Raw genomic sequence first — 21,375 nt, forward strand, 5'->3', positions numbered from 1 at the left:
TATTTGCAAAGTAGTGTGGCCCTGTGTCAGTCCCTCAGGGTTGTTTGGTGTGAGGGGTTGGCCGGATGCCAAGGCACACACCTGCTCCTGCTGTGTTCCTCTTCACGGGGGTCCTGGGGGCAGCCTGGCTGAAGCCCGGGCCACGGGCCTTTCAAGAAAGGACAGGTGGGGTCTGTCCCCAGAGGTGCCATGACACTGGGTACTTTCAGCACACCTTGGAGTCACGACATAGTTCTGGTGGGTTCTAGAGAGTTCTGGAGGCCACTCACTCATCCTGCATGCCCTGGGAGCCCAGGAACGGTGCTGACCACTCGTGTGCTGTAGGAGCTACAGGACATCGGGGCAGAACCAGCTTCCTCTGCTGCTTCTGGTAATGAAGACTCCTAAATGGAGTTCAAGCCAGATCCCAGAGTGTTCTGAGTGCTTTCTGGTGAGGCTCCTGGCCGCACATACGGGATGTGATAGTTGATTCTATGTGTCAGCTTGACTGGGCCACGGAACCCAGGTATTTGGTTGAACATTATTCTAGATGTTTCTGTGAAGGTATTTTCAGATGAGATCAACATTTACAATAGTAGACTTTGAGTAAATACAGAATAATTACCCTCCTTAATGTGGGTCGGCCTCACCTAATCAGTTGAAGGATCGGATAGCCCTGAAGCCTGAGCTCGAGGAAGAGGGAAATCGCCAGTGACTGCCTTTGGACACAGACAGCAACTCTTCCCAGTCTGCCTGCCTACTCTGCAGATTTGGGACATTCCAGCGTCCACAATCACATGAGCCCATTCCTTAAAATCTCTATGCGTGTGTCTGCACACGTATGTAATATGTAGACGTGCTTGTGTGGACGTGCGTGTACACGTGTGCGTGCACACACATCCTACATCCTATTGGCTCTGTTTCTCTGGAGACCCCTCACCAATACACCGAGCGTGCACAGAAAGGATTCCCTGGCTTTTTACCGTTTCCCATCACGACCACATAAGAAACTGAGGCGCAGGTTAAGGGTTAGGACCCAAGCGCAGTCCTGCCTGCCCTGAGCCCCAGTGCTGGCCCCTCACCTCATGTCCTGTCACGAGCCCACCCCCGAGGCCCCCCCATGGGGGATACGCGAGGACTGTCGCTTCACTATTTATAAACAACCAAAATGGGGGGGGGACAGGTAGGGGCTCTCCACTGGGGGCTGTGCTGAGCAGAAAGAGGGGGGCTCAGCACCCGTGCTCACAACCACCCCCAGCCACTCCAGCAGCCAAGAACAAGGCAGCACGTGGGAAGGAAGAAAGAAATGTCTACAGAGATGCCGGCACATAGTAGGTCCTCAAGCAATGTGGGCCTAATCAGCTCTAACCAGCCCCCACCCCACTCCTGTTTAGTCCTCATTCCTGGAGCATCGCGTCCTACGGGGGCCCCCCGTCTGCGTGGACCTCAGGGGAATACAGCATCCTTTCTCCCCGCAGCCACGTGCGAGGGGCGCCCCTGCCTTCACACCTCAGCCCCAGCGGCCGTCTGCTCCCCACCCCGCAGGGCTCACTGGATATGGCACAGCCCGGGATGGATATGTGGCTTTGAAATCCCCTCAGATGCTACTCATCCTCCCTTCCTCCCCACCTAGGACTCTTCCGACATCAGTCAGGTATCTACCTGTATCTTGACGATATCTTTTCCCTTGTTAGCCAGTCCTGTATCTGTCAGAGATACAGAACCAAGAGGATACGGATGGGGATGGGTATAGGTGCGGGTATAGGTTTAGGTATTTTGCTTTAAGGAACTGTTTCACACAATCGTGGAGACTGCAAATCTGAAATCTGCGGGGCGGACCAGCCAGCTGGAAACTCGGGCAGGAGTTAACGCTGCAGTCCTGACACCTATGAAAATACTGAAACAAGGAGGCCGTCAGGTGGAGTGGGTTCTGATCCCTCGGCAGCCTACAGGAGCACACCGAGGCCTACGCGGGAGTCCGTGCACTCGATTCCAAGAAAGTGACATTTAGGAACAATCCATCACAAACGGCCTGAGCCGGACGCGGGCTGGAGCACCAGGAGCTCAGAGAAGGTGCTGGAGGAACAGAGGGTCGTCCTCCCCTCTCCTGAGGAGCCGGCCGACGGCCGGGTGCACGGAGGGGGAGGACTGGAGGGGCTGGGGCATCCTGGCTCTGTGAGGAGGAAGAGAACTGTCCCTGTCACCTTTCAGCAAACAGCCCCAACTCTGCCCCCTGCCCCACCCCAGGCCTTTTCCTCCCCCCAAGTCAGTATGTCGCCAAGCGCATATGCCCTAAGAGAGTTTCTGTGTGGACGCTGGATTACACTGGAGACTGGTTTTCACTGTGGTGACTAAGTGACTGTGTCAAAGCCCACGCTTCACAGTCTTAACCTAATACTTATCTGGCTGCCACAGCGTGTGGGGTGCCCACCCCTCCTTGCGTGGGGAGACGAGCACCCGAGGTGGGGGGCAAGTAGCACCCTGGGGCAGGCGTGAGGACAGCTCTTCTCATATCTTGGTTTCTATGGTGCCTTCCGAGAACTCTCCCGAGGAATTCTGGGAGAGGCAGGTGAGCAGGCTCACTCCCTGCTCACCTTTCCCAGCTTCCCCCGTGGGCCAGAAGGGGAGACGCTGGGCGCAGGAGGACGTGCAGGACGTGGAGCCAATCCCACAGGGGAGGCAGTACACCTCCAAGGCCCTCGCAGTCTCCTCAGACTCCTCCTGGATTTGATTCCACACCAGGAGGCCTCTCTCCTCCAGGCTTCCTAATGGGAAGACAGCAAGCAGTCAGGATTGGGCACTGAGCACGCGGCCCTTGGGCTGGGGGAGCCTCTGGTGCCCCCCGCAGGCACCCGGGAGGTCTCCCCTGCCAGCCCACCAGCTGCCGACAGCGACAGCATCGTCTCCTCCTCCTCCTCCTCCTCCTCCTCCTCCTCCTCCTCCTCCGCTGCTTGTCTGGAGCATTCCGGGAGCTCCCACTGCGGCTGATGTGCAGCAGAGCTCCAGGGTACAATCCTAACTGAACCCTACCCTTTCCTCACCTTCAGGGGGTGGGCCTCTCCACCACTGTCTCTAGAATGCAGGCGCACTTTACACTTGGTAGAGAGAACAAATGTGGAAAACAGAGTGCCGTCAAGCAGGTGATAGATAGCCTAGAGGTCCTCTCAAGGGGCCATGGGAGGTTCGAGAAGGGAGCACTGAAAGCCACCCCTGATGGCCGCTCTGCACTGCTCACGGCGACATCCTCAGCTCCCAGAGACTCGGTTTGCTCATCACCACACTGGTTCCCCTCTATTCTCATTGTCTGTTCCCTTGTCTCTCTCCCCTGTTAGCCTGTGGGTTTCTGGAAGACGGGGGGCCTGTCTCTCTGCTCTTTGTATTCTCAGTCCAGAGCATCTGGAACACAGCAAGTGTTCGGTGGGTTTTCACTGAAAATGTGAGTGAATGAATGAATGAATGAATGAATACATGTGTTCTCTCCCTCGCCAACTGGACTTTGGACTGTAAGACAGCTGGGGCTGTGTCCTTTTCTTCTTGCATCTGGCGTATTTCTCACCTTACAGCTCTGTTACAGCGGAATTGTCTCCCTCCCCCACCCCCCCAAAAAATCATATGTTGAAGCCCTAACCCCCCTACCTCGGAATGTGACTGTATTTGGAGATATGACGTTTAAAAGGGTGATCAGTTAAAGACGCGGTCTTTAGGGTGGGCCCTAATCTAATCTGACTGGTGTCATAACATGAAGAGAATAAGACACACAGAGAGACAGCAGGGAGGCACCCACATGGAGGAAAGGGCATGTGAGGTCGCAGCAAGAAGGCTGCCATCTGCAAGCCAAGGAGAGAGCCCTCCGGAAAAACCAACTCTGCCACCTCCTGGATTTCAATCTTCTAGCCCCCAGACTGTGAGAACACACAGTTGTTGTTCAAGCCAGTCTGTGGCATTTTGTTACGGCCGTCCTAGAAAGCTAATACCATCCTGTACATCCACACCCCCCTCCGCCCCCCACCGCCAGACCCAGGGCCTGCTGGACATACGCTGTGGTCAGCCTGACATGGTAATTGGGCTCAGCGACGCAATGTGGGTGGCCCAAATGCTGACCGCCTACCCGAACCGCTAGCTTACAGAGCGAAGGTGAGCCCTACCAGGGATGGTGTTGTCCAGGAGAAAGCCCAGGAATCCACCGACAAACATGCCCGTGGTCACAAGGACCTGGATGACCTGGTCCAGTTGGAGAATCCCTAGAATGGAGACAAAAGCAACCAGGATTCCCAGGGGCTGAGGGCCCCCTGCCTCTGCCCCTGGAGAGGTCACAGTCTAGGAGACAGAGAATCACCTGTCTGGAGCTTCTCAGAGTTCTGGTTCACCCAGTTGGGAATGGCGAGACCACAGTAGATGGAGAAGCCAAAGATAAAGAGGTTCCTGGACGAGTTCATGTCCACGTACTGTAGGAGAGAAGCCCCCAGGGCAGCCCAGAGCCATCAGCTCCCGTACTGCACGGCGATCTCTCTCTCCTCCAAATGCCCCCTCCCCTCCCACTGCCGCCGGAGATGGGGGAGGGAGGCTGGACTCAGGGTATCACACGCAGCCGGCAAGCCAGGCCGGGGTTCCACTTGACCCTGGGAGCTCAGTGGTCGGGACCACCCGAGTCGAACTGCTGCAGTTTCTGTTTTCCAGGAGTCTGGGTGCATCCGGCTATTTCTTTCTTCCATTCAGAGCCCACTGTGGTCTCTGGGAACCAAGGATTCCTTCTCCTCCTCCCCTGCCCAGCCCTGTTCTCTTCATCCCAATTCTCACGGGCTCCTTTCAAGAGATGCACTGGCCGCGCTTCAAAGGGTGCCTCGCCTCACCTGCAGATTGGAAATCCCCACGGCAGTGATGACACCAAACATCACCAGGAACATGCCTCCGATCACAGGGGTTGGAATGGTGGCAAAGGCAGCCCCGATCTTCCCAAATACGCCCATCAGGAGAAGCACGCAGCCGGCAGCGACCATCACCGTCCGGCTCCCTACCTGCTCAGGGAGACGTGGGACAAGACGCTCAGCTCCAGCCAGGCCTCGGCCTTGCTCCAGGGGCACCACACATCACAATCCGGCGGACTTGAAAGAGCAGCCGCATGAGCCCAGATGGCCCCCCTCTGCTCCCACATGGGGGTTGGGAAAGGATGAAGGTGTGACCTTGGGTCTCGGCCTCTGCCCTCATCTCTTCGCGCACTGCTCTATCCCCATCTTAAAGTCCTGACTCAAATGCTCCTCTAAGAAGGCTTTCCAGTGAGGCCGAAGGTCTCTCTTGGGAGGCAGTTGACCCAATGCTTAGGAATGGGCGTTTGAGAGCCAACGCCAGCTCTGCCCCTAACTGCCTGTATGACTTCGGGCACATGACTTAACCTCTCCAAATATCAGCTTCCAAAACTGCCAAAGGGAGTTAATTAAAATACTTACTTCACAGGGAGGGAGCCAAAACACAAGAGACTCTTAAAAACTGAGAACAAACTGAGGATTGATGGGGGGTGGGAGGGAGGGGAGGGTGGGTGATGGGTATTGAGGCGGGCACCTGTTGGGATGAGCACCGGGTGTTGTATGGAAACCATTTTGACAATAAATTTCATATTTAAAAAATAAAAATAAGAGAATACTTACTTCACAAACTCGTTTTACAAGGCTAGCATTACTTTGATACCAAAGCCAGACAATAAAAGAAACTGCAGACCCACATCCCTGAATACTGAGGTTAAAAGTCTCAATAAAATATTAGGAAACCAAATTCAACATCACCTTAAAAAGATCATACACTGTGACCAAGTGGGATTTATCCCTGGGATGCAAGGATGTCTTAACATATACAAATGATAAATGTGATATGCCACATAAATAAAATGAAAGATAAAAATCATACAATCATCTCAAAAGATGCTGAAAAAGCATGAGACAAAATACAACATATTTTCATGATGAAAACTCTCAACATATTGGGTATAGAAGGAACACACCTCAACACAATGAAGGCATGAATATATGACAGTAGAGGTGATATGATCTTATATACAGAAAATGCTGAAGAGTCAACCAAGAAACTGTTAGACCCAATCAACGAATCAGTAGTCACAGAATACAAAAATCAACATATAGAAATCAGCTGCATTCCTCTACAAACAACAAAATATAGGAAAAATAAATAAAGAAAACAATCCATTCATAATAACATCAAAAACAATAAACTACTTAAGAATGAATTTAACCAAGGAGGTGAAAGATCTGTACACTAAAAACTAAAAGACACTGATGAAAGAAATTGAAGAAGACACAAACAAATGGGAAGATACCCTGTGTTCATGGGTAAGAAGAATTAATGTTAAAATGTCCATACTATCCACGGGGCACCTGGGTGGCTCAGTCAGTTGAGCGTCTGACTTCGGCTCAGGTCATGATCTCATGGCTTGTGAGTTCGAGCCCTGCTTTGGGCTCTGTGCTGACAGCTCAGAGCCTGGAGCCTGCTTCGGATTCTGTGTCTCCCTCTCTCTCTGCCCCTCCCCTGCTCATGCTCTCTCTCTCTCTCTCTCACAAATAAATAAACATCCAGAAAAAATTTTTTAAGAAAAGACCATACTATCCAAAGCCATCTGTATAGTCAATGCAATCTCTAACAAAATCCCAATGGCATTTTTCACAGAAATAGGAAAAAAAAATCCTAAAATGCATATGTAAATACAAAAGACCCCAAATAGCCAAAGGAATCCCGAGAAAGAAGAATAAACTGGTGGAATCACACTTCCTGATTTCAAATAACACTACAAAGCTATAGTAATTTAAACAGTATGGTACTGGCATAAAATCAGGCACATAGACCAATAGAACAGAACTGAGAACCCACAAAAAAAAACCCATGCAAACATGGTCAACTAATATTTGACAAGGAAGCCAAGAATATTCAATGGGGTAAAGGACAGTCTTGTCAATAAAGAGGGCTGGGAAATCCAGAAAACCACATACAAGGAGTAAAACTGGACCCCTACGTTTCATCATTCAAAAAACTAAATGCAAAATGGATTAAACACTTATACGTAAGACCTGAAACCATGAATCTCCTAGAAGAAAACATAGGGAAAATCCCTTTGGAATTGATTTTTACAATTTTTTTGGATATGACACCAAAAGTGTAAGCAACAAAAGCACAAATCAACAAATGGGACTAAACAAAACAAAAAGGCAACCTACAGAATGGAATAAAATATTTGCAATCCGTATATCCGATAAGGAGTTAATACCCAAAATATATAAGAACCTATACAACTCAATAACAACAACAGTAACAACTTAAAAATGGGCAGAGGAACTGAATAGACATTTCTCCCAAGAAGACATACAAATGGCCAACAGGTACATGAAAAGATGTTCAACATCACTAATCAGCAGGGAAATTCAATCAAAACCACAATGAGAGATCACCTCAGGTCTATTAGATTCAGTTATCATTACAAAGGTAAGAAATAACAGGTCTCGGTGGAGGCGTGTAGAAAAGGGATCCTTTGTGTACCGTTATGTACTGTTTATTGGAACACAAACTGGCACAGCCACTATGGAAAACAGTATGGCTTTTCCTCAAAAAATTAAAAATAGGATTACCATATGATCCAGCAATTCCTCTTGTGAGGATTTATGCACAGAAGCCAAAACACTAACTGGAAAAGATATCTGCAACTGTGTTCACTGCAGCATTATTTACCGCAGCCAAGATAGGGAAACAACCTAAACGTCTACTGATGGATGAATGGATAAAGAAAATGTGGTATACATACACAATGGCATATTACTCAGCCATAACAAATGAAATCTTCCCATTCTCAACAACATGGATAGACTTCGAAGGCTATGCTAAGTGAACCATGCTAAGTGAACTATGTCAGAGAAAGACAGTATCGTATGGTATCATTCACATGCGGAATCTAAAAAAAGCTAAATTCGCGGAAACAGAGAGGAGAGTGCTGGTTACCAGGGTGGAAAAAACGGGGAGAAAATGGGAAGATGTTTGTCAAACAGTATAAACTTCCAGTTAGAAGATGCATAAGTTCTGGGGATCTAAGTACAACATTGTGACTACAGTTAACAGCACTGTATTATATGTATTCTTGCAAGTTGCTAAGAGAGTAGCTCTTAAATGGTCACACTGTTAAAAAAAAAAAAAGAAATGGTCATTATATAACCTGATGGGAGGGTTAGCTAATGGTGGCCATCATGTTGCAATATGTTAGTGTATTTTCAAATAAATACACGGTACAGCTTAAACTTACACAACGTTACATGTCAAGTATGTCTCAGTAAAGCTGCGGTGGGGGGAGGTGGGAAGGCAAATCTGGAGCACGGTGAGACACAGAGAGGCACCTGGGAGACGAGATGAAGAACACGCAAGGGTTCCTCCATGAAGGTCAAGGGCCACGGGGAGGAGTTAGAATACAATCCAAAAACAAGGCATAAACAAAATGTGGTGTGTGTGTGTGTATTATACATGGGATGGAATATTATTGGGCTGTCTGTGGACAGTCCTGGAGATAAGCCAGTGGCGAAAAGACAAATACTGCACGATTCCACTCCTGTGATGTAACTAGTCAAATTCACAGAGACAGAAAGTAGAATGGTGGTTGACAGGTGCTAGGGAGAGAGGAGGATAAGGCCTCGTTTAATTGATACAGATTTCAGGTTTTGTGTTATGTGCCTTTAACCACAATGAAAAGTACTTTTTAAAGTATTTTTAAAAAGATACTCTAGCGTCAACTACTGAAGTCCATTAATGCCACGATAAGTAGCAGATTCTGCCTTTGTTTCTTTTTCTTTCCAGCCTAAGAGCTTACTTATTGAACTGTCTTCATTACAGGACGTGTGGCAAGAATTTAACCACATCAAAATACATTTCTTTTTTTTTCCCGTTTTGTTTATGCTCCTAAAAAGGAACAACAAACAAAGGCTGGAATCAAAGCTAAAGGGAACACAGCCCCTGCCAGGGTTTTTATTTGGGCTCGCTGAGACCCGTGTTGGACTTCTGAACTCCAGATCAGTAAAAGAAGGAATCTGAGTCGTTTGAAACTGCGAAGTTTGTGATAATTTGTTCCAGCAACGACAAGAGACTGAAGCACTGAGGACAGATTCGGGGGCACCCAGCCCACCCCATCAGTCACCGTCAGCAGACTTACCCTGGTGATACCCAGCGCCCCGACATTCTCGCTGTAGGACGTGGTCCCGTTCCCGGTCCCCCAGGCCCCTGCCAGCAGACAGCCAAGACCCTCGATGCCGATGCCTCGGTTGACCGCGTGCCTCGGAGGGGGTGGGGCCCCCACCAGCCGCGCGCAAGCGTAGTAATCGCCTACCGACTCCACCATGGAGGAGATAACCCCGGCAATGATCCCAAAGACCCCAGCCAGGCTGATGGTGGGGAGGCCCCACTGTCCTGAAAGAGCAGCACAGAGGGAATGTTAATCCAGAAGGCGGTGGGTTGCTGAACCCCAAATAACTTCTTTGCCGGGGGCGTCTTTGGAAAGCTTAAAAAAATTCTTTTAACTTTTATTTACTTTTTGAGAGACAGAGAGAGACAGAACGTGAGCAGGGGAGGAGCAGAGAGAGAGAGAGGGAGACGCATAATCCGAAGCAGGCTCCACGCTCCGAGCTGTCAGTGCAGAGCCTGATGCAGGGCTTGAACCCATGAACCGCGAGATCATGACCTGACCCAAACAAGTTGGACGCCTAACCGACTGAGCCACCCAGGCGCCCCCGCGAGGCTTTCAAGACCAGGAAGTATGTCTTCCAACCCCACGACTGTCCAGAGGCTTTGGCCTGGACTCCTGCCCTCCCACTCCTTCCTGAGGGTAAGTCAGACACGCAGACCTGGAGGTCACTGTGCAAAAGAGCAAGCGACAGGGCTTCTTCCCAGGGCACATCTTGAAGCTTTTGGAAGCAGAGATTCTCACTCAGGGAGGCTCTGGGTCCACAGTCCGCGGGGCCAGGCCCTCCCTCCCTGGTACCTGGTTATTAATACACCCCGAGCCAAGAAGCGCTAGGAAAGACAACCAGAAGTGGGCTATGGGATGGCCGTGACCTCATCTTCCTGGAAATGTTCTCATTCAGCCCAGGGATCCCTTGGGTAGATGCAACTAATCCAGGAAGAGTCCCAAAGGTCTAGCCAGAAGGGTGAAGTGTCTCTGATCTGCCCGCGCTCAGGCTGTGGGTTCTGGGTAACATGGAGGAGGGGGTGGAGGGATGTAGACAGTCTTGGAGGAAGGTCCTGGAATGGGAGCCTTTGGTCTATCACCCTCAGAGGATTTTTTTTTAAATATATGAAATTTATTGTCAAATTGGTTTCCATACAACACCCAGTGCTCATCCCAAAAGATGCCCTCTTCAATGCCCATCACCTCCCCTCCCCTCCCTCCCACCTCCCATCAGCCCTCAGTTTGTTCTCATTTTTTAACAGTCTCTTATGCTTTGGCTCTCTCCCTCTCTAACCTCTCTCTCTCTCTCTCTTTTTTTTTTTCCTTCCACCCTCAGAGGATTTTTAGGACAATCTGAGGGTCTCGTTCTTCTCCTAGGGGTCTGATACAGACTCCCCAGAGCCTCTCCTCCCGGTCAGATCTTTTGGAGGAAATCCATCCTTTGCCCCTATTCAGCTCTCCATCCAGTGCCCTGGGCCCCACGGACAGTCCTGGGAAACACATGTCCCAGTCAAAAAGGGGCCCTATCTTCTCATTACCTGGGTAAGGGAAGCGAAACCAAGGAGCCCGGCTCAGGACATCGCCTTTGGTGTCGGTGCGGGCCAGGTGCCCGTAGGCCGTGGGGGCCGTGGGGAGGGTATTGGTGACCGTGAGCACGAAGCAGAGAAGCCACGAGATGCAGAGCGCCAGCAGCACCTGCCAGAGGGAGGGGCTTCACTACCCATCCCAGACCCCCGGCCCCTGCCAACACCTCCCAGAGGTGCTGGGCCAGGGAGGCAGGTCAGGGAAGCTCTTTGAAATAAGCAAGTGCTGGGTTACTGGCCCTGGTGGTGACAACAGCAATCTGCATCATAATTAGTGCATTAACGGAATGTAGAAAATAAACTCTGGAAAGACCTTGTATCAAACAGAGGCAGAAATGTCTAGCAAAACAGGCACAGCCTGGGGCGGAAGGATTACCATCTGTCTTCCTTTCCACTGCCTGCTGGTCACATGACCTTGAATCAAACTCCCTGAGCCTCCGTTTCCTCGTCTGTGCGATGGCATTACAATCACTGCTCTCCAGGGCCTGAAGCAAGATTTCTGAGAGCAGCGTCTTCAGATATACTGATATTTCATCCCTGGTGGCAGAACCCCAGAAATGTGTATTTTGAGCGATGTCCCCAACTGATTCTTGCACACAGTGAACCGCAGAACCACTGACCTGCAGGGTGGTGAAAGATGGACGAGACGTGGAAGTACCTTTGTACAATTTGAGACGTAGCTCACGGTGCAATTAAACCAGAAAACATACCGTGTGGTTGGTAGCCACACAGAGCTAACCCCGGTGCAAATCCAACAGCGGGGTGTCTGAAGAGGGGGCACCAGCATCGCCGTGAGGGATCTGGCTCGCCCACGGGCACGTGATCTGAGCGACAGAGTCCTTAGTTTTGTGGAGTCGGGCGTGAACCTTGCTGGGAGCATAGCCCCAGGAACGTGAGAAGGCTGTCCCGCACTGGTGCCCAAAGCAGTGACCTGGGGCAGGGTTCTCTGCTCCTGGGGGAGCAGCTTTGCGGAATGAGGGGACCACATCGCACCAGCAGCCAGGGAGCACTCCCACGGATGGTCGGCGGGCCTCCTTCTACAGAGGATGAATGCAGGTCGGGGGGGAGGAGCCACCACACGAGGAGGGCATCTGCTTTGGGGACCTTTTGGGAGTGTGAGGGGATGCCCCCCACTCTCCGGGTGAGTCCACTAAGAACGGAAGAGGGCGGGGAGTGCTTCTTACCGGGAAGACCTGAAACAGGTAGAACTTAGACACGCGGCACTTCTTCTGTCCTCTGTAAATGGGCATGGGCACAGCGACATTTTTCAGGTACTGAGAAAACAGCACGATGAGGAAGATGGTCCTGAAACAGAAACATGCCATGCCCAGCCCGGCAAGCTGGGGCTTATCCTCAGCAAGCGTCCAGGAGGCTGAGCCACCACTGTCTCGGGGACGGGGAGGCAGTGGCCGCACCGGGAGGGTCCCCATCGAGGCCCCTCTTGGCGGTGCGGGCAGCGTCCTGCCATCTCTGAAAAGGTGGGCTGTTCCCTTTCAGAGTCGCCGGTGGCTGGAGAGGAAGAGCGGGGAGGGGGGCTGTTATCCCCTGGGGGTGGGCAGCTGGATGGGTCCAGTGGTTGGAGCCGGTGAGGTGAGAGTCCAAGACTGTCCTCTCTCCTGGGTCGTTCTGCAAGTCCTTGTGGCCAGACTGCAGTGGCAGTGCGTCCGGTGCTGTCCCCAAGTCCCTTCGAAGCTCTGTTGAAACGCTTAAGGCCTCTTTTTCCATAAAGCCTTCCTGACCCTCCCAGTTGGCTTCCACCACCCCCTCCCCTGAACGTGCTTGGCATTCTGCGATTCTCGTCACTGTCTCCCGGTGTCACAGCTCCGTGGGTCCAAGGCTCATCTCTCTCCTACGCCGTAAGCTTACTGAGAGCTGGAGCCACGTCTTTGCACCCTTCTCAGGTGCCAGAGATTTACGGACGTTTGCAATAAAACCCAGCAGGCAGAGGACCAGCAGTATCGATTTTTTTTGTGAACACTAAGTATTCTTCTACGCTGCCTGTGATTACTTCATTGTTTTGAAGTATTTAAAAATGCAACAAATAGGGGCGCCTGGGTGGCGCAGTCGGTTAAGCGTCCGACTTCAGCCAGGTCACGATCTCGCGGTCCGTGAGTTCGAGCCCCGCGTCAGGCTCTGGGCTGATGGCTCGGAGCCTGGAGCCTGTTTCTGATTCTGTGTCTCCCTCTCTCTCTGCCCCTCCCCTGTTCATGCTCTGTCTCTCTCTGTCCCAAAAATAAATAAACGTTGAAAAAAAAATTAAAAATGCAACAAATAGTATTAATAATAAATTGTGGCAGTTTCGCTGCTTTTTAAGGTATCGGAGTATTCAGGAAAATATCCGTAAACCACAGGAGTTTGCCAATATCCAGAACACATTCTTCTTGCTGGGTAATCTTCCACCAGAAAGAACTTAGGTGCCACTCCGTTCCCAGAGAGTACTTACATGGCGGCAATGCCCCAGTGGATCCCAGCATTGTTGCCCGCAGAATCAAAGAGAGGCAAGGCCACCAGGGAGATGGTCGGAGCAATGGTCAAAGGGCCAATGTAGCGCATGAGAAACCCAATGAGGCCTGAGAATCCCACCAGCATCTGGACGCAGGAAGCGACCATGATAGCGCCCTGCAACTGAGGAGGGAAAGTACAGTTCATGTGCTTTGAAACTTGCAGAGGCCAGGGGCCACCATGGCAGACCCAGCTGTGGCAGCCCCCTTCCCAACCCGGTCCCCCTGGGTGGCGCACACAGAGGCAGTGCAGCGACAAGGCTGAACCCCAGAGGAACTGAGGCAAGGAGAGCGCTGATCTCGCTCCTCTCTCCACTTCGGGATTTCCCACCACACCTTGGGCATCTTTACTTAATTTGAAAGTTTTCAGGAAATAGCCTTCAAAAGTCCTTCTCGGTCATAGTGATGATGCTGATGTCTGGGAATCCTAACATCACCCAGTAGTGTGTTGAACATCTTGTTGCTTTATTTTTCTGTTTTCCCACTATCTGTTGCAAGCCTTGGCAATTTTTTTTTTTTTCGGTAAAGGACCAGATAGTGAATATTTTAGGCTTGATCAGCCATATGGGCTCTGTCGAAACTTCTCCAGACAAGATGTGAACAAATGAGCCTAGCTGTGTTCCAATACGATTTCATGGGTAGATACTGAAATTAGAATTTCATATAATTTGGACACATCATGAAATAGTATTCTTCTTTTTCAACCATTTAAAATATAAAACCATTCTCAGCTTGTGAGCTATATAAAAACAAGCAGCAGTCCAGATTTGGTTCATGGCCTGAAGTTTGCCAACCCCTTCTTTGTAGGACTGATTGAATTTACTTTACTTCCCCTTTTTTACTCTTCCAGTTTGGATGTTCCACATTCCATTTTGGCCCTGATAACTCTCCCTGTTTTGAAGTCTGCTCTTTCTGAAAGTAATAGAATGACTCCTACTTTCTTTTGACTAGTGTTAGGGTGGTATATTTTTCTCCATCCACTTACTTTCAATCTCTGTGTGCCTTTATATTTACAGTAGGTTTCTTACAGACAATATTTAGTTAGGTCACATTTTTAAAAATGTTTTTATTTATTTTGGAGAGAGAGAGAAAGAGCGTGAGTGGAGGAGGGGCAGAGAGAGAGGGAGACACAGAATCCAAAGCAGGCTCCAGGCTCTGAGCTGTCAGCACAGAGCCTGATGTGGGGCCTGAGCTGTGAGATCATGACCTGAGCTGAAGTCGGACACTCAACTGACAGAGCCACCCAGGCACCCCGTTTTTTAAATGCACTCTGACAATCTCTGTCATTTAATTGGTACATTTAATCCATTGACATTCAAAGTGATTACTGATGTAGTTGGGTGGGTATCTACCCTATTCATTACTGTTTTCTATTTGTTGCCCTTCTTTGTTCCTATTTTTGTCTTCCACTCTGTATGTGTGTGTGTGTGTGTGTGTGTGTGTGTTTTAGGTTTTTTTTTTTTCAGTTTATTTTATTTTGAGAGAAAGACAGAGACAGAGTCAGAGAGACAGTGAGTGGGAGAGGAGCGGGGGGGAGGGGGTGGGGGGACAGAATCCCAAGCAGGCTCCATGCTGTCAGCCCAGAGCCCAACGTGGGACTCAAACTCACAAACCATGAGATGACGACCTGAGCTGAGATCAAGAGTTGGACGCTTAACCAGCTGAGCCACCCAGGCACCCCTCTTTTTGTGCTTTTAATGGAGCATTTTGTCTGACTCCGTTTTTTCTCCTTTCTTAGCCTATCAGTTATACTTCTTTCTTTCTTTCTTTCTTTCTTTCTTTCTTTCTTTAAAACTTTTTTGAATGGTCGCCCTTGAGTTTGCAACATACACTTACAACTAATCCAAGTCCACTTTCAGATAACAAGATGCCAGTTCACGAGCAGGGTGAGCACATTAATAACAAAGTAATCCTAATCCGTCCTTATCATCGCTTGTATCATTGCTGGCACGTATTTCGTTTACATATGGGGACACATCAGTATATAAATAGAAACTACCATGATCCTGGAAGGGGAAGTTTGGATGGGTCTAATGTGTTGAAAACTGAACTTGCCTTCTCTTCCCAGTTATTTTTTTACTTTTTCTGCTACCACCATGTTCTTAAAATAGAACCACTGTTCACTGTTATTTCTCCATTATTTATAGCCCAGCAAGTAATGCCCTTCCTATCAGTGGTACATTTGCACCACTTTCCCTGGTGGCTAGTATTGGGATATACAGCTGGTGTGCTGACCATCAGGGTTTTCAATCCTTGAGATGTGCGTGTAAACCTAACTCAGTTAAACATGGAATATCTACCTTAAATTCCCATAGGCTGGCTGGGTAGATTCAACCAACCCATCCTATTAATGCAACGAGGTTGAAACTTACAAGAACTTTCTCCTGTTTACAGCACTGGTGAAAAACATTGGGCCAGCAGATGGAGCTAAACTACCACAGAAAAGGCTCTGGCTTTGGTTTACTGTGTGGGAGCCTTGGAAACCATGTGGGAGAAAATAGTGGAGACTATTGTCTTAGACCAGTCAAAAGGAATCCCTACCCCGGGCCCTGGGCTTTCGAGCAGCTGTTGGCAAACTTCTGTAAAAAGCTAGATGATAAATAGTTTAGATTTTGGGGGCCATGTGTGGTTTCTCTCACATCCTCTTTTTTAAAACAACCTTTTAAAAATGTAAAAACCATTCTTACTTTGTGAACAGTTAGAAAACCAGACCTCAGGCTGGATTTGGTCCAAGAACCATAGTTTTCTGATTCCTGCTCTAAGGACTCCATATATCATAAACACAATAAAGGTAATAAGAAACTATGGGGTCTCTGCCACTTGGGATCCCATGTTCAATGCAGGCACAGCGTGGCCCACATCCCTCAACATCTCCCTATTAATACTGTTCAAGCCCCAGGGAAATTATTTTCCAGAACTCTTTCCCAGCATCCTCAAAACACAAGGTCGCTGCTTCTGAATGCGGTAAAGCTTTGTGAGTCGTGCCACTGTAAAGCCAGAGTCAGATACTTCATGAGGACACAGGAAAGATCTGAGCCAGGAGTGCTTAGGTGGGAGAAGAGACAAATGAACTCATCACATCTTTCTTCTTGGAAGGTATAAAGGCAACAGATTCTTGCATAAGCAAGTCCAGTCCTGGGGCGCCTGGGGCGCTCAGTCAGTTGAATGTCCGACTCTTGATTTGGGCTCAGGTCATGATCCCAGGGTCAAAGGATTGAGACCCACATTGGGCTCTGTGCTGAGTGTGGAGCCTGTTTAAGATTCTCTCTCTCACCCCCTGCTTGCTCCCTCTCTCTGTCTCTCAAAAAAAGGGGGGGGGGATTCCAGCCCGCAATAGGTCTGAGCGAAAGGGAAATCTTGCCCCTGGCATCTAGCAGAGCAGGGTAAGGAAACTCTATTCTTGTTTTCGCTTAGTTTCAATTTGGACTTAACGAAGCCAAATACAGACTCCCTGGGGGACAGAAGAAGCAAACAAACAAACACCCACAAACCACGTGTGTTCTGTGATTCATTCTGTTGGTGGTATCATAAAACTGGGCTTCGCTGAAGAAGCATAGCCTAATTTGGAGAAGGTGGTACAACACACAGCCTTCTGAGATTCGCCAATCCACCTGGCAAAAATCCAGGGCCCCACTAGCTTGACAAGGGAAATTCTTAGGACTATCTTGGTCTAGAGCTACCTAGAACTGTTCTTTAAAGATTAAAGAACCTTGCTAACTCTGGATTCACTCTGAGATAAAAAGGAAGCACGAAGACTGGATGAGATTATGGAGGTACACATACTTTTGGCCTGTGTATCAGAGCGTAGGTGTGTGCACAAAAAGCTGCTTTTGCAAGGGAAGAAGAACAACCGAAGGTTCTGGCTGGAACTCGACAAGTGATGGCTCAGACTGATCTGCTGTGCCCTTATAAGCACAGTGCTTGCTGAGCTATCAAAAGTGTTGGTGGGAGAGCCCACACTGAATGAGAACAGACCCTGTTAGAAGCCAGGTGGCCTTAGGTGAGATTGTGGCCTGAAGCAGCTACTCAACCCCCTCTCCCTTTGACAGACCAACACTAACTAGTCTGCATTGTTTGGAATTAGACCACAAGCAGATGGCACCAAATAATTTTAAGATCGGAGATTCCCGTCACATCCCGAGTGATGCCCCAAAGGCATCAAGTAAGGAAGGACAGATCCACAAAATCCGCTGATTAAAGGAAATAGTTATAGTCAGGTAAAGAGAAGGCACGTATACAGGGAGCGTTCGTAGGATTCACGAGCAAGTGACAGTCCTCTCCCACGGCCCCCATCGGGACAGACACTACCTCACAAGATAACCTGACTCCAGCAACAAAGACTTGGATTTCACTGTGTGAGTCTTTGAATTCGGAAAGCACTAGTTGGGGCCACGCTAAAGGTACTGCTCACCTAACCGAGAAATGGAGGCTAGAAGCATATAACATTTCAACAGAAGGACATTGGTGGGAGAAGTAAAGCAAGTCTAAGTGCAGCCAATGGACCGAGTGACAAGGCGAACATATGGACCCAGGATTGCCCCCGTATAATTACATGGGGTCTTGGTCTGCGGTCAGTGACTAGCAGTTTGGGCTGGCAAGTGGCTCATATAGGGCTCCTTTTATGGCACACGAGTTTAAAGTTAAATCTCAAATATCGGTGGTTCATGGTGATGCCCCTGAGTCTTAAAAAGAGGAGTGAAGTATGACTTTGAATGTAGTCACTAGGGTCCACAAGATGATAGCTTGGGCCACAATCCATGCACATGTGGGCTCATGAACAACATAATCCCTGTCTCCATCTGAAGTCACTTAGGTTGCCCAGGATGGTCCCCGTTGCCAATAGCAATGGGCGCATGTGCCTTTGGTGGGAGAATATGAGGGTATATGGCCCATGTCTCAGAGCTGGCAGTCTGCCTGTGCTGGACATTTCACAGAGTATGGGAGGTTTTAATATTTTTAAAAACTGGCATTGACAGTGTCTCTGGTTTGACCTTTGCCTATTTTGCGACTGAAGCCGTGGACCAGACTACTTACAAAAAGACGGGCAACCCAGGTTGCCCACCAACATGAATGTCAACATATATGTGAAAAAGCTCAAGGACTTCCTGGCCTCCATAACCATAGGAGTCAATTCCTATAATAAATCTCCTCTTACATGTATCTCTATGTATCCCGCTGGTTCTGTTTCTTTGGTCATCCCTGACTGGCACACATATCTTATGACAGCAATCCCACTCCTAGCTGTATATTCAGTGGAGATACGAATATACATTCACCTAAAAACAAGGACACATTTATAGCAATACTATCTATAACTGGAATACCATCTATAACTATCAATAACTGGAAACTACCCATAAACACAATCTGGGTAACAGCAGAATAGATAAATAAATTGCTGTAGAGTTATATAATGGAACACTACTCAGTAAACACAGTGAAGAATCTACCCCAACATATAACGATACGGAAGACTCTTGTAAAAATAATGTTGAGGGGGCGCATGGGTGGCTCAGTCAGTTAAGCATCTGACTTGGGCTCAGCTCACGATCTCACAGTTCATGGGTTGGAGCCCCGCGTCATGCTCTGTGCCGACAGCTCGGACCCTGGAGCCTTCTTCGGATTCTGTGTCTCCCTCTCTCTGCCCCTCCCCTGCTTGCACTGTCTCTGTTTCACTCAAAAACAAATAAACATTAAAAAAATTTTTTTAATTATGCAATTGAGACATGGACTTTAGGTAAATCATCTATTTAGAAGTAAGTACTGATAGAGAGCTTTATCTTGACTTTCTGTAAATTTGGATATAAATAGTTTGAGCACTACAAATCAACTTGAAACAATTAAACGTATATGTTTCCTTGAAAAAAAAATAAATAAAAATTTTAATAAAAAAAATAATGTTGAAGGAAGAAGACAAACACAAACTAATATGTACTGTGTAGTTCCGTATATAACGTTCAAAACCAGGGGGAACTAATCTATGGCATTGGAAATCAGGTCAGTGATTATCCCTGAAGGAGGAACAAGGGGGCCTCTGGGATGTTGGTAATGTTCTGTTGCCTGATCCAGGTGCTGGTTACACGAGCAAGTTCAGCTTTTGGAAATTTATTGTGTTCTTTTCTATCTGTATTAAACTTAAGTTAAAAGTTCATTTACAAGGGTAGTGGCGCCTGGGTGACTCAGTCGGTTGAGCATCTGACTTCGGTTCGGGTCATGATCTCACAGTTCATGGGTTCGAGCCCCGCGTTGGGCTCTGTGCTGACAGCTCAGAGCCTGGAGCCTGCTTCGGATTCTGTGTCTCCCTTTCTTTCTGCCCCTTCCCGCTCATGCTCTGTCTCTCTCTGTCTCTCAAAAATGAATAAACATTAAAAAAAAATTACAAAAAAGAAAAAAGAATAGAGGGGCGTCTGGTTGGCTTTGTCAGTTAAGCATCCAACTCTGGCTCAGGTCATGATCTCATAGTTCATGGGTTTGAGCCCCATGTCGGGCTCTGTGCTGACAGCTTGGAGCCTGGAGCCTGCTTTGGATTCTGTGTCTCCCTCTCTCTCCCTGCCCCTCCCTGCTCATACTCTCTCTCTTTCTCTCTCTCAAAAATAAAAAATAAACATTAAAAAACATTTTTTTTAAAAGTCCATTAACGAAGGTACAAGTTCTGACTTTGGAAGGAGGGGAGAAAAAATTGAACTAGAGCAATATTATCAAACATATGGTAGTAGTATACATTTCCCCTTCTACCCCCCCTTAACCCCTTACCTCTCGGATTCTCTTCTGCCATTCTTCAGTGAATTCAGGAGAGCTGGTGTTCACCAGGCTGGCATTGAGTGTCCACGGTGGGCACTTCCAAGTGGGGAGGGAGAGCATGGCCAGAGAGGGTGCCACAAAAGCAAATGTCCCTCCCTGGAGAATGGGCAGCCTGGAGGAGGAGGAAAAGGATGCAGTTACTCAAAAGATCCATTAGCACTGGTCTGAAACTGGGCCCAATGGGGGATTTTTTAAAATCCCAAGCCCTAGCTTGATTTAGAGGCGATACATGACCTAGCGGGTAAGCTCCACGTCAGACCCATGAACCCCGGCAAACTTCGGACAGGTGGGAGAGGTGAGTACGGGGAAGACAACAGACCTAACCCCAGTCTCGGAGATGCAAACTAAGGAGGAGAGTCGGGCACTGGGAAATCATTCGCAGACCAGCACAGAGCTCAGCGGCCATGTGCACTGGGTGCCATTGTCCACCCCGGTCTCAGAGAATCTTCCCCAGAGTCCAGGATAAAAGCACAGCTCCCATGTGGAGTTCTCCCTCCAAGAGATGCACAGCCTAAAATCTGGGTCGCCAGACTCCTTGGTGTCTTCCAAAATGATCGGCAATCCCAGACCTTTCCCTTCAAGCCTCCTTTTCATCATATGGACAGAACAGTTTTCAGGTCAATTATCAGGGTGCGTTTTTCCATCCAGGCCCTTCTCACTCCTGCCTGGCCTCTCACTCCATCCTCTGTGAGAACTTCTGGAGGTGCCTACCTACCTTTCTTCTCTTTGAGGTAAACACAGCCTGGTAAGTCAACCTCCAACAATCCTCTCTTATCAGATCAGAGGCCACCAAGGCTAACCTAGTCTGCCCACCCATGACACTAAAATTTGGGCTAGGGTGGAACAGAGGCACCCCAGTATCTTGATTGCATTTGTCACTATGATGCACCCACTTTGTCTTAACAATCCCAGAAGGGTATTTTTGAACTCAGGATTTCATAAAGATATCGTAAAGGCTTATTCTCGAGAATGACTGAGCACATTCTATGTAATGAAAATATAAAGTTTATGAGAGTTTTGTTGCCCGAGTGGCCTTTGTATTCTGGCTGAATATTAGAGTCAGTGACACTTGGGCATCACCCTCAGTGGGTGGGCATCACCTTAGCAGGCTCGTCTAGCAGTGCACTCAAGGTGATTCTAATGTGCAGCCGGGGTTGAGGGCAACTGATCTAGATCCATAAATCTAGGCCCACAAAAGGCTCCAAAGTAGAATGGAATACATTGCCCACATAAGGCAGGAATCCACAAGCGGTGTATGGGTATGTGCGAACAATTGGTTTTTTATTTAAAAACTATGAATCTAAATATCTTG

The 21,375-nt window shown here is 48.6% G+C and overlaps 1 protein-coding gene across 1 annotated transcript in view; it reads right to left on the bottom strand.

Moving 5' to 3' along the window:
* Positions 1–1,773: 1,773 nt before the first annotated feature.
* The window catches only part of LOC124523228 (solute carrier family 23 member 1-like), a 47,952-nt gene continuing 28,350 nt past the window's right edge, over positions 1,774–21,375 (bottom strand). Inside the window, exons 4-13 of the mRNA XM_047095069.1 lie at positions 20,016–20,175; positions 13,205–13,386; positions 11,946–12,066; positions 10,717–10,873; positions 9,167–9,420; positions 4,830–4,994; positions 4,316–4,424; positions 4,125–4,220; positions 2,574–2,744; positions 1,774–1,865 (exon numbers count right to left, since the gene is read on the bottom strand). Of these exons, the coding sequence (XP_046951025.1) occupies positions 1,774–1,865; positions 2,574–2,744; positions 4,125–4,220; positions 4,316–4,424; positions 4,830–4,994; positions 9,167–9,420; positions 10,717–10,873; positions 11,946–12,066; positions 13,205–13,386; positions 20,016–20,175 (1,507 nt within the window). The remainder of the gene's footprint in view (positions 1,866–2,573; positions 2,745–4,124; positions 4,221–4,315; positions 4,425–4,829; positions 4,995–9,166; positions 9,421–10,716; positions 10,874–11,945; positions 12,067–13,204; positions 13,387–20,015; positions 20,176–21,375) is intronic.

Source organism: Lynx rufus, unplaced genomic scaffold (assembly GCF_022079265.1).
Source record: "Lynx rufus isolate CCGP_SWC_20201006 ecotype Redwood Valley unplaced genomic scaffold, mLynRuf1.p SCAF_4, whole genome shotgun sequence".
Lineage (NCBI taxonomy): Eukaryota > Metazoa > Chordata > Mammalia > Carnivora > Felidae > Lynx > Lynx rufus.